We start from the raw sequence: 13,317 nt of genomic DNA, 5'->3' as shown, positions 1-13,317 counted from the left end.
GAGATGCATTTACATTGACGATCCCTGCCCAGTGTTTAGAGGTGTTTAAGTCTCAGCTTCACAAAGCTCTGGCCGGGTTGATTTAGTTGGGATTGGTCCTGCCTAGAGCAGGGGGCTGGACTTGATGACCTTCTGAGGTCTCTTCCAGCTCTATGATTCTATGAAATTCTCAAAGAAGTATTTGGATTATACTACCTTAACAGAACTTTTTGAGTACAACCGTATATTTAAGCAATAGAAATTCACATTTCACAAAACCTACTGAAAAATGTCAATCTAGTAAAATCAGAACCAGCACAGCCATGTTTGTACACCAGTTAATTGTCTTCTGCAGAAATAATTTCAATCAGAGTATATTCTGCTTTCAGCCTATCACAAATAACATTTCCAAAAGATGCTTAAAATAATAGTTCTTTATTAATATAAATGGGGTTGATAACGTTCATGGATTGATAACTTGTTAAAAGACAGGAAACAAAGGGTAGGAATAAATGGTGAGTTTTCAGAGTGGAGAGAGGTAACTGGTGGTGTCCCTGAAAGGTCTGTCCTGGGACCATTTTTGATCAATGTGTTTATAAATGATCTAGAAAAGGATATAAATTGTGAGGTGGCAAAATTTGCAGATGATATCAGACTGCTCAAGGTAGTCAAGACCAAAGCAGACAGTGAAGAACTTCAAAAAGATCTCACCAAACTAAGTGATTGGGCAATAAAATGGCAAATTAAATTTAATGTTGATAAATGTAAAGTAATGCGCATTAGGAAAAAATAATCCCAACTATACATGCAATATGATGGGGACTAATTTATCTGCAACTACTCAAGAGAGATCTTAGGGTCATTGTGGACAGCTTTCTGAAAACATCCACTCAGTATGCAGCGGCAGTCAAAAAAGCAAATAGAATGTTAGGAATCATTTAAAAAGGGATAGAGACTAAGAGAGAGAATATCTTTTTGCTTCCATATAAAACCATGATATGCCCACATCTTGAATGCTGCATACAGATATGGTCACCTCATCGCAAAAAAGATATTTTGACATTGGAAAAGGTTCAGAAAAGGGCTACAAAAATTATTATGGGTTTGGAATGAGTCTGATATGAAAAGAGATTAAAAAGACTTGGACTTTTCATCTTAGAAAAGAGGAGACTAAGGGGGGGAATATGATATAGTCTATAAAATCATGCCAGGTATGGAAAAAGTGAATAAGGCAAAATTATTTACTCCCGCAATATAAGAACTAGGGATCACCAAGTGAAATTAATAGGCAGCAGGTTTAAAACAAACAAAAGGAAGGCTTTCTTCACTCAGCACACAGTCGACCAGTGGAACTCCTTGCCAGAGGTTGTGGGAAAGGCTAGGACTTTAACAACCGAGCCAGATAAATTCATGGAGGTTAGGTACATCCCTAGCTTCTGTTTGTCTGGAGATGGATGACAGGAGAGGGATCATGTAATCATTTCCTGTTGTATTCCCTCCCTTTGGGGCATCCAGTATTGGCCACTGTCAGCAGACAGGACACTGGGCTAGATGGACTTTTGGTCTGACCAAGTATGGCCATGTTTATGTTCTTATGGGTAAATTCATGATGACTTGTGTTTCTTGTTAATAGACCATTGTACAGTCTTTGCCAGATGTTTCCTGAAGCTGCAAGTAATAGCGTTAAATTTGTCCTCCAAGATGCTGCACATGACATGGAAGAAATGATTGAAGTCAAAGGTCGGGCAACATTTCCAAAGCTAGACATGGTATTTAATATATTTTGTTTAGAAAAGTCTATTGCTTTTTCCATTAGTGTAAAAAAATCAAGGTGATGTTAAATCTTGTTTTGCTTTTCACAGTTGATAATTCGAAATATGACACATTGCAGCATGTGTGGGCTTTCAATGCCCAGAATTTTCTGTCTGGAATAAATTAATTCTACAGAACAGAAATGTGGCTGCAGAAATTGAGCCACATTTAATTGAGAGGAGAAAACACTGATTCTAAATTAACAGATTTGCAAGGTTTCTTATTCTGTCTTAAAATAACTGAACAGTAATGTTATTGTAGGATTCTATGTGCCCCCTGCAACACTTAATGTTACTAAAATTACCACCCTAGAGCAAGGCAAGATTGTCCTTCCTGCTTTTGATCAAATGAAATGGATATTTTTTCTTAAATAAACTGTTTAAATAAAATGTCCCCTCCCTCCCCCCAAGGTTTAGTATTTTACCGTGCAATAACTTTTCTGCATAATAAATTAATAGAATTGTGGATGTAATACAACAATATTTTGAAATTTAAATATGATAGATAATAAATTAGGGGCTTTGGAATGAAATAGTTGAGCTTACCTGTTCACTAGTGAATTACAGTTTTATTGGATAACTTATGCTAAATCTATGAATAGACTCTTCTTTCAAACTATAAATTGGATTATTAGGGCATTCAAGATGGGATGCTACCTCTTTGAAAATAGTAACAACTAATAGTAACAAACAATTGTTGTTTGTTAATATGCTTAAAAGACAAGCTATAAATCAATGTTTGATTCAAAGGACACTTCCTGCTTCATTGTACTAGGCTTAGTGAAGTAGTACAAGAGTGAAGACTGTAAGTAGTGTTTTGGGGTAATGCAGACTAAGGAGACAATAGGCTTAATACATTTTTAAGGTTGGATAGGTTGATTTTTCTTGAACAGTTATCCCAGTGTGGTTTGGGCAGTGCTTGTGAATGCATCATGGGAAGCCATGTTCACTTCTAGCATCTACATTTGCGATGTCATTGTCACAGTTACCAGATTAACTGACCCTCTGACCCTTTCTGATCTTTTGGTATGGAATTCTTAGACTGGGCCATAAACTAAAATCCTCTTTGATCAACCACAATTGCCTCAACAAGCCTGACTTACCTTCAGAGCTTGTAGTTTATTTTCCCCTGAGATGTAGTAACCAAACAGCCTTCTTAAAGCAACTTATTATTTTATTTAGAGCAAAAGCATTATAAAGAAAATTATCCATCTTCCATAAAGAAATCCTGGTAGGTCTGAGCTTCCAAACTCTTCGACACCAACAGAATGTGGGTCTCTTCTCTTAGCTCACCAGTCAGTTCTCTCTCCAGCTTCAAAAATTGCTCTTTAGAAGCTGTTTAGTCTTTTTCATCACATACATTGTCTTTCAGATTTGCGCTATGATGTCCTTATCTGAGGAGCCATTGTATTGCCTGTTGGAAAAACAAACAGCATCATTCAAGCAAAGCAATATAGACATATAATAAATATTCCACTGCTCCCGTATGTTGTAAAGTCAATGATTGCTTATAAGTAGTCTTGAGATTACTGCATAGCAATTCCACATCTAGAGTCACATATGTAAAACCGATTAAGATACTCAGAAACTGTTACTTACTGTATTCTAATTTCTTAGTCTGTTTTATCATTTTTTTCAGCTCATTTATTTGAAAATTACTGCAATACTGTTTCCTACTTCTGACTTCTGGCACCCGGTAGTAACACCTGCATTTGTGTATATGAGCCAGTTACTTACTAAGGTATGTCTGTGATATTTTCTTTCAGTATAAGGCTTCAATGCCTCCATTTCTTTCTTATACTCCAACTTAAAATGCACTGGGATTAAGATGCAGGTTTAGAACTTTTTTGAAAAAAAATCTAGGAATATGTTTTAGTAGTATGTTATATCAGTAACTGTCAGGAAAATATTTGTGTTGACAAGTCCCACTCAGAGTACAGTCTTACTCTGACAAGATCACATCCACTGAGCTTTCATACAAAGACTCCACACCTGAACTACACAAAAATGAGGAAGCTTGTTAAATGGAAATCTGCAGTCACAAGAGTGAAATGCCTGTAAACCAAATAGAACAGTTTTAAAACATCATAATAGAGGCTCTAGCTATGACATTTCAGGGTACAGTCCAGAACAGTGGGAGGTTGTCACCACCTGCCTTGCAACCTGGGCTTACAACCTGGGCTCCTCACAAACATACAAACAGTTTGCTGGCATGCACTGAGTGCCTGTGTATAGCTGCAGCATTACAGTGTGATTTCCACCAGTCTTAATTATCACTTGCAGAGTGACCACAATACACTCCTGGTCCTAACATTTCTTCAAAATGTGTGTTGTGCTTTGTCCCCAACTTTTTTCTAGACAGTCCAGAAATGTTAGGTCCATTGCTCCTGTATCAGAACAATATTCAACTGTTTCTGTTTTAAATGGAGTTACCCAAACAACTCAGTTTACATACAACAGTAGACTAATTAGATAAACTGGTTTTATTCTTTAATCAAAATAAAAAGAGAGAGCTTAAGTGATTACAAGTATTAGGTATTCATGTCAGAAATAGTTACAAAACAAATAGATAAAATGCTTCCTAGTACTAAAACGTAACAAACTAGACTCTGTTCAAAGTGAAATTGTTACCACCACATGTTCCCAGCAACAGGGCTGACTGAATTTCAGATCTGAATCTCTCCCAAAGTCAAATGGCTATTTATTTTCCTTAGGTGGAAGATAAGGAGATACTTTGAGGTGTTTTTTGTGCCTCACTTCTATAGTCTTTTGAAGTGCATTTTTGTGAGGATTACCCCTACATAAAATAAAATACAGGACTATGTAGCACTTTAAAGACTAACAAGATGGTTTATTAGATGATGAGCTTTCGTGGGCCAGACCCACTTCCTCAGATCAAATAGTGGAAGAAAATAGTCACAGCCATATATATCAAAGGATACTCTGACAGACCCATAGTCTCCTATAGACAACCACCTAACCTCAAGATGATTCTTACCAACAACCACAGGACATACCACACTAATACCAACCCTGGTACTTTCCCTTGCAACAAACCCCGCTGCCAGCTTTGTCCAAATATTCACTCTGCTGACACCATTATTGGACCTAACCAAGTGAGTTATAAGATCAAGAACACATATTCCTGCGCCTCCAGAAATATAATCTATGCTATCATGTGCCGGAAGTGTCCGTCTGCTATGTACATTGGACAAACGTCTCAGACACTTCGCCAAAGAATCAATGCCCACAAAACAGACATTAGACAGGATCACAAAGAAAAAACAGTTGCTTGTCATTTCAATCAGAAAGGACACTGTCTCAATGACCTACTCACCTGCATCCTACTTCAGAAGACATTCAAATCTGCACTTGAAAGGGAATCCTCTGAACTGGCATTCATGCTAATATTCGACACTCTCCGCAGGGGACTTAAAGACTCCAGCTATCTTACCCATTACAAAGATAGCTTCCCCAATTATCACCTCTAATACTATTAACTCACAGACATCTACCCTTCCCCACCTCTAATATCACTAACTCACTGGCATTCACCTTCCTTCCTTCTTCCCCCCCCCCCCCTGCATCCCCCTTCTGTTCTGAAATGTGATTTGTCCTTTTCATATGTGTTCAGTTTTTAAATTGTATCCTTTGGTATATATGGCTGTGACTATTTTCTTCCACTATTTGATCTGAGGAAGTGAGTCTGGCCTATGAAAGCTCATCATCTAATAAACCATCTTGTTAGTCTTTAAAGTGCTACATAGTCCTGTATTTTGTTTCAGCTACACCAGACTAACACGGCTACATTTCTATCACTACCCTACATAAAATGTGGATCTGTTTGTTCTGGTCACCCTTCCTTACCAAAGAATGGCCACTTGACAGGTGATTGCCTATCAACTTTGATGACACTTGGCTAGAAGTGTCTGCTTGTCTTTTGTCTTTGAGGAGCCAAATTATGCACTCACCAACAGAGACCTAGCCAGAAGGGCCCTCTTGGTTGGGTCCCAACTTTGGGTGACTGGGCAGGTATTGGTGGGAACTAAGGATGTTAGAATGCGGTTAATTGACTAGTCGATGGAATTTCTATTGACTAGTCGATAGGCACTTCCGCATTCCACCTTTAAAATGTACAGGAGCCCCTGCTGACTCCGGGATGCATGCGGGTGCCTGCTTTGAAATGTACAGGAGTCCCCAGTGCATTTCGAGGCCGTGGAGCCTGCGGTCAGCTGGGGACTCTCCAGCTGATCCTGGGTTCTGTGTAGCATTTCCCCAGAACCCTGGGCTCCACAGCTGCCCCTTTGAAACATAGAGGCAGCGTTTCCCCCGGCTCAGCTATGCAGCTCTGCTCCTTTGAATGTGAAGATGGCATTTTAATGGGGCAGCGCTGCACAGCTGATCTGCGGCTCAGCTGTGGAGCCTGGGGTCAGCTAGGGATTCCGCAGCTAACCCTGGGTTCCAAGCAGCATTTCCCCATTCAGCTGACCCCGGGTTCTGGGGAGATGTCCCCAATCCCCCATTTTAAAGGAGCTGCAGATCAGCTGTGCGGCAGCTGCCCCTTTGAAATGCCACCTTGTGGTTTCAAAGTGACAGTGCCACACAGCTGATCCTCAGCTCAGCTGTGCAGTGCTGCTGCTTTGAAGTACCCCTCCCCCCCCCTTTACTGCCTCTATCTTGTAGAGGCAGCAGGGGGAGGAAGGGGAAATGACTAGTCGACAGACTGCCCAATAAGCAAATGCTTATTATTGGATAGTCTACTAGTCCTTAACATCCTTAGTGGGAACAGTGAGCCCCACGTCCCAGCCCTGCTCCCCACTGGAGCACTGGCAGATCAGGGTCATACCTTGCACCCCGGCCCTGCTCCCCAGACATGGCAGCAGGACACCGAAGCAGGATCGGCCCTGACCCCGCTCCCCAGCTAGAGAGCTGGCAGTGCGGTGTCAACCCCAGCCTAGCTTGCTGGCTGGGAGTGGCAGAGCATCATGGTCCCCTCAAGCCCATCCATGGCTACACCATTGTTGACCAGATTTGCACAGTAACCACATTTGTTATAATTTCAGCTTATATTCATAATTTTACATGTAACTTTGTTACATACGTTTCACCGTGATATTACTGACCAGAGAGCTATTTGTTTTTAAATGGTATGTTACAAAGCATAATTTTATATATAGTCTACATAATAGTATGTAGGCTGAATTTTAGTGTGAATTTGGTCACAATCCCAAATTTTTTTTTTTTTTAAAAGTAAGAGGACAAAACATGCTACCATTGCTGAATTCCTTCATAAAAGAAGTATTTGGAGGCCAAAACTCATCTTTTACAAATTGGAAGTCAAATCCTAGTGAGGAATTTAGAAAGGAGCACAAACTCTGAAAGGCAGATGCGAAAGTAATTAGGACAAAAAAGAAATGAATTGCTACTAGCAAAAGACACAAAAACTAACAGCAAATACTTTTAAGTACATCAGAAGCAGGAAATCTGCCAAAGTATCGGGGGCAGAGGAAGGCGCCACTGGATAGTCAAGGTGCTAATGGAGTTTTCAAGGAAAAAATGGCCATTGCAGAGAAATTAAAGGATTTCTTTACATCGTTTTTCACTGGAGAGGATGTGGTTGATATCTCCACACCTGAATATTCTTTTTAGGTGACAAGCCTGAGAACCTGTCCAATATTTAGATGTCAGTAGAAAAGTAGTGAAACAATGATAAATTAAATAGCAATAACTCACCACTCCCACTAGATAGCATTCACCCAAGGGTTCTGAAGAAACTCAAATATGAAATTGCACAACTGCCAACAGTGGCATGTAACCTATAGTTTAAATCAGGCTCTGTACCAATTGTCTGGAGGATAGCTAATGTAACACTGATTTTCAAGAGATGTATCAGAGGCAATCCTGGCCATTACAGGCTGATGAATTTAACTTCAGTACTTAACAAATTGGTAAAAAATATGGTAAACAATAATCTGGCACGTAGATGAACTTGATATATTGAGTGTCAACAATGCTTTTGTAAAAGGAAATCATGTCTCACTAATTATTAGAATTGACTATGTCAACAAGCATGTGGGTCACCATGATCCAGTTTATAGAGTGTACTTGGACTTTCAGAACAATTTTGACAAGGTCCCACACTAAAGACTTGTAAGCAAACTAAGCAGCCAAAGGTGACTGGTGACAGAAGGAGGGGCCACTGGACACTTCCTCTCCTCTCCCAACTCAGGGAAGGGTCAAGACAACCCCCTGCCAATCCAGGCCCTGCCTCTCCCCGCCCTTGCTCTGCCCCACCCCACCTTCTCTCCTAGGCAACAGGGGACTAGCGGGGCCAGCGCCAGTAGCAGTAGTCCACACTGCGCCCCCTTTGGACTCATCTGCAGTGGGGAAGGCACAGCAAGGTGGCTCCAGCTCACAAGCTGTTGTTCTCCAGTGTACCGCTCTGGAGAAGCGATGGAACTGTTCCAGCACGCCGCAGAAGCAGTGCTGCCAAAGTTGCCTTCCCCACTCCTGGTGAGTACACGGGGGGAGGAAGGGGAAGCCAGGGCAGTCTCAGCCCCAGTAGTCCCCCTGCACGGCCATGCGGTACCCCAATCCCTGCATTCATCAGCAGTGATAGCAGGGAAGGCACAGGAAGGTGGCTTCAGCTCACATGGCACAGCTCTCACCAGCTTCCGCTTGCAGGGAGTGCTAGGGCAGTTCCACCTTTCCTCCAGAGTGGAGAGGCCGGAGAACCATCTCGCATGACCTAGAGCCACCAAGCCTGCTGCACCTTCACTGCCACTGTTAGTTAGTGCAGGGGGACATGGCATGGACTCCTCCTGCTGCCAGCTCCAGCCTGCTAGTCCCTCTGCCAGCCTCGGGGGAGGGTGGGGTGCATGTGGTCCCAGTGCAGACCCCTTTCGCCCTCTCCCTGCTTCCCGGGCACATGCACATTGCCTCGTGGATCAGTGACAGGTAAAAGATAAGACACAAATGCTAGGAATAAATGGTCAGCTTTCACAATGGAAAGTGGTAAACAGGAGGGTCTCCCAAGGGATTTATGCTATTCAACATATTCATAAATGTTCAGAAAAAGGGGTAAACAGTGAGGTGGCAAAGTTTGCAGATACAGCCGGTCCCTAACTTACGGCCGTCTCGACTTACGACCATCCGCACTTACAACCAAACCGGTCGTAAATGCGGGCTCCGAGTTATGAACGCGACCCGCGCTTACGAACAGCACAGTCGCAATGTAACTCAATGGGTTCTGAGTTACAACATTCTGAGTTACGGCCAAGCGTTTGATCTGTAATGCATTCGTAACTCAGGGACCGGCTGTAATCCAACATTGTTCAAGATAGTTAAGTCCAAAGCAGAATGGAAAGAATTACAAAAGGTTCTCTTAAAACTGGGTGACTGGGCAACAAAATGGCAGATGAAATTCAGTGTTGATAAATGCAAAATAATGAACCTTGGAAAACATAGTACAATACATACAAAACTATAGGTTCTACATTAGCTGTTACCACTCAAGAAAGATCTTGAAGTCATGTATTCTCTGAAAATATCTGCTCGGCATTCAGCAGCAGTCAATTCATAAGGCTGCTATGTAAATCTCTGATATGCGCACATCTTAAATGATGCATACAGATCACCCCCTCCCAAAAAGATATATTTGGATTGGAAAGTGTACAGAGACAACAAAACAAGATGGCCAGGGATTGAACCCCATGCTCTGGGTGTCCCTAAATATCTGATTTTGAGAAGCTGGAACTAGACAACAGAAAATGGATCACTTAATAATTGCCTTGTTCTTTTTGTTCCCACTGAAGCATCTGGCATTGGCTGCTGTCAAAACACACGAAAATGAGCTAGATGAACCACGGGTCTGACCCAGTATAGCCATTCTTATGTTCATATTAATGTCTGTGGGTGTCATGAAATACAATGGGTATATGATCCTATTCATTAGCAATGATATCTTCCATATATGCTAATAGTTCTTATTTAACAGGGACAGTTGGTTTTATTTATAAAATACCCTGTCCCTCCAGAGCTAGCCAGCTACATTGAAATAAATTGAACAAAAGCGCCTCATTTTTTTTCAATCCTAAAGCCTTATTTGTGTAATTGAAATATTGAGATTCAGTTGCTCTTGTCTCATCTGACGTTGAGTCATTTTGAAATCCAGCAGTTGTTTGGTTCCTTTCTAAAAGTGGACATCATACATTGCAGTGCAAACTGTAGACCAGTGAGCAAAGAATAGAGTAAGAATCACAGAAACAAGGCAAGATATAAAAAGGATGTAATACTTGTACGTTAGTGCCATCCAGTGGTTAAAGTAGCTTTTGACAAGGCTTCTGTAGAATAATGCACATCTTCCCTTCAATGAGGAAAGGTATCAGATATTTACTAGGGAGAAGCAACATGTTTTAAAAATGATCTCAGTAAAAATATATATTAGCTTTTTTTTAATTGCTAAAAATGCCCTGCTGTGTAGATCATACATCTTTGTGAAACTCATTAAAATCTCACTATTAGAGGCTATTATTTTTCCTTGTGCCTTGCACTTTAATTTTCATACTAATATGTTAATGCAAGATGTTTGTTTTATTATTTTTTTGTTAGTGCCAAGTCATGACGCTACAAGATGTTGTTAAAGGATTGTTTGTGTGTTGTTTATTCCTGGAATATGTATCGCTATCTCAAAGATTCATACCAGAGCTTATCAATTTCCTCCTTGGAATACTTCACATTGCTGTACCCCAAAAACGAACACAGGGTAAGTTTGCTTGCAGTGATAAATATGAATGTGCATTTGTTTTTATACCTCAAGCTTTGTTGTAATTAAAAATTCTACCTTGAGAGCTTTATGTTCCAAATGAAAGACCAGGTCATCTCCTAGGTAGATCTCCTGAGCTGACCAGGAAACTAACCTCTCAAATATTGCAGTCCCCAAAAGATCCACCAGACACAAGTGCCATCTGTGTAGATGCCTTCTTCCATGCTGCTTCCTAGCCCTCATAGCAAAACTGCTCCTTCCCCTTTGACACCACAGTACAGTGAGAAAACCAGTGTGAGCTAATGCTGGTAAAGGTAATCTCTTTGGAGTTATAGGTTAGTGATTGAGGCTTCAGACTGCAGCTCATGCTACACACTCCTCATCTTATAAGCAAAATGCCAGAAGAACTGTAGTGGAGCTTCCATGCAGTCAAGCATACCAGAAAAATGAATGACACAAAGCTGATTTTCTCCTTCCTTGCATACCTACCTCGATTTGCTTCTTCCTGTCCTCATATTAACAGAGGGGACAATCTGGCCTGTAATGTAGAGCAATCTTCATTAGCACTTTGAGACAACATCGTCTAATAAACACCATGTAGACTATGACTGACTCTTGAATTTGGCCTTTTCTACTTACTCATGATTTCCATTCCAGTCTCTCTCTTTCTCTGGCCACTCCTCCTCAGTGCCCCATTTCTAGGTGCAAAGTTCACATGTTTTTCTCTTTGTCAGGGAATTTAGTGACAGTAATTCACCTATAAGGGGAAGAGAATTGTTGCCAAATCATGAAAATCAAATGCTTACAATACTTCCTTCACTGTTCAAACTTTAATGTGATTTATGGTTGGTAAACTATTAAACAATGTGAGACTTCCTTTGTGCAGTTTTATTGCAAGTCAGGTCTGCCAACAAGGGAGACAAAAAGGCCCTGGGGCTCCTGGCTGCCACTACTGCAGAAGTGGCAGGGGCTGGAACTCTGGGCCTTTTAAATTGCCATCAGCGCCCTGGGCAGCACACTCCAGGTGACACTGTATGAGTGGCATGGGAAGGCTAGCCTCAGCCCCACCCCTTTCACCTAAGGCCCAGCCCTGTCTTGGAGTGGGCTCCCCACTTCATCTTGCCCAGGAGCCCAGATATTCTGTTGGCCCCCTTGCTTCAAGTTTATCCTGTGTGGATTTTTAAAAAACTCCAACTCAGGTGTTTGTGTATTTGTTTGGTTTTGGTTGGTTTGTTTTAAGGATTTGCATTATTTAACTACAAGTAGTCCTGGTTTCTAATTGTGTGTGTAGTGAAGGAAAGTTGCCTAAAGTGTCTGTGTGGTAAAGTGACACTTACCTATAAAGATAGTAGTTATTTACATGTAGACTATCAGAATTTCTGCAAGAGATATTTTAATTCTTTAAACATTGTATTGGTAATTGAAGCATATATACAAAAATTCAATCATATTTTAGAAATTCACATTAGAGCTGCTAAGATACTTTCTGTGCAATTCAATATGGCTTTGGCATGTACCTGCCAAATATCTAATCATTTGACTTCCTGGCATCTTGGGTATCTGTTGACACAGGATATTTTACACCTGTTATTGTGATACATATTGATATGCTATCATATCAATACATTCTTTAATGTTTATTTTTAATAATTAGTAATATAATTTAATATTACTCCATTATTTTCAAGTTGAGGGCCTGATCTATGTGCCTTCCATGTGAGGAAGTGTTGTGGAACAACAGATCCTTAAAAAAGACTGAGTGATGATGTCTCAAATTGAGGTTCAGCTCTACTTAATGCTTTAGAAAAAAATGTTCCCCTTTAAAAAAAATCCATTGTTTTTTTTGGGGGGAGAGATGTCATTTTTTGGTAGGTAGCCTTTGGTAACATTGATCAAACATGCAAGTAGAATAAATGCTCTTAGAAATAGAGTAGATAAGTATAATTTAAACATTTAGGCCCTGATCCTGTGGGCATTTGTGCACATGCTTTATCTCACTACCCTGAGTAGTCCCATTGACTTACTGATACTTGTTACAGTAGTAAAGTTAAGCATATACATGAGCATTTGTAGGATTGGGGCTATAAAATCGAAACTTCATTTATCTTGACCTCCTGAGTCATCTTTGTACTTTTAGGTAAGAGACTTTCTTCATGCCTACCCATAAAGAGCCATTTGCATGAATTTCAATATATATATTATTTTTATTTTTGTCGCTAAAAGATTTTGAAAAGAGCTCCATTCTAAGCCTCCTGGGCTTAAAAACATGCTAGTTTCACAGATGTGTAATTTATTTTTCTTTATCATTTTTGGCCATTTCCCAGAGCAAGCTTATTTAGGACTGGGTGCTAGCAAATTATGCCTAGAAACCAGTTTAAACCAGGAAACTAGGAAAAAGAATTGCATCATTATCTAGCAAGCTCAGCAACCATAGAACAATTACAAAAAAAATTGGGTACATCCATTCAGACCTGAGGAACAGTTCTGGTCTTTCTGCTGTGTCAAAGTTGACTTTCAGCTTCAGAATGCTGTATGACCAAATGGTCCTGAACTGGTAGTCTGCAATTGTGCATGCTTCTGATTACTTAATGCTTCTAGCCTACAATCTGCATTATTGTCATTTTCATATGATCAAATATATTAAACTTTTCTTTATATAAAATATTGAAAATGGAAATTGGTCATGGAATATATAACTTCCTTGAGAAAATACCAAATCAAAATTCCAGTGTGCATATATTCTTATTATACCTACCGCAGTTT

The 13,317-nt window shown here is 40.3% G+C and overlaps 1 protein-coding gene and 1 long non-coding RNA gene across 2 annotated transcripts in view; one reads left to right on the top strand and one right to left on the bottom strand.

Annotated features, from left to right (window-relative positions):
- NOP14 (NOP14 nucleolar protein) overlaps positions 1-13,317 on the top strand; it is a 52,444-nt gene that overhangs the window by 30,834 nt on the left and 8,293 nt on the right. Inside the window, exons 11-13 of the mRNA XM_075930837.2 lie at positions 1,613-1,748; positions 3,430-3,531; positions 10,401-10,554. Coding sequence (XP_075786952.2) covers positions 1,613-1,748; positions 3,430-3,531; positions 10,401-10,554 — 392 coding nt within the window. The remainder of the gene's footprint in view (positions 1-1,612; positions 1,749-3,429; positions 3,532-10,400; positions 10,555-13,317) is intronic.
- Positions 2,926-11,352, bottom strand: LOC142829686 (uncharacterized). The gene is made up of 3 exons (XR_012904407.2): positions 11,194-11,352; positions 11,044-11,092; positions 2,926-3,204 (listed from the first exon to the last, which is right to left on the bottom strand). It is a non-coding gene; the product is annotated as an uncharacterized LOC142829686 (long non-coding RNA).

This window comes from Pelodiscus sinensis, chromosome 4, assembly GCF_052426305.1.
Source record: "Pelodiscus sinensis isolate ZL-2025 chromosome 4, ASM5242630v1, whole genome shotgun sequence".
NCBI classification, from domain to species: Eukaryota; Metazoa; Chordata; order Testudines; family Trionychidae; genus Pelodiscus; species Pelodiscus sinensis.
The sequence above is the reverse complement of the archived record's forward strand: the minus strand, read 5'-3'. Positions and strand labels throughout refer to the sequence as shown.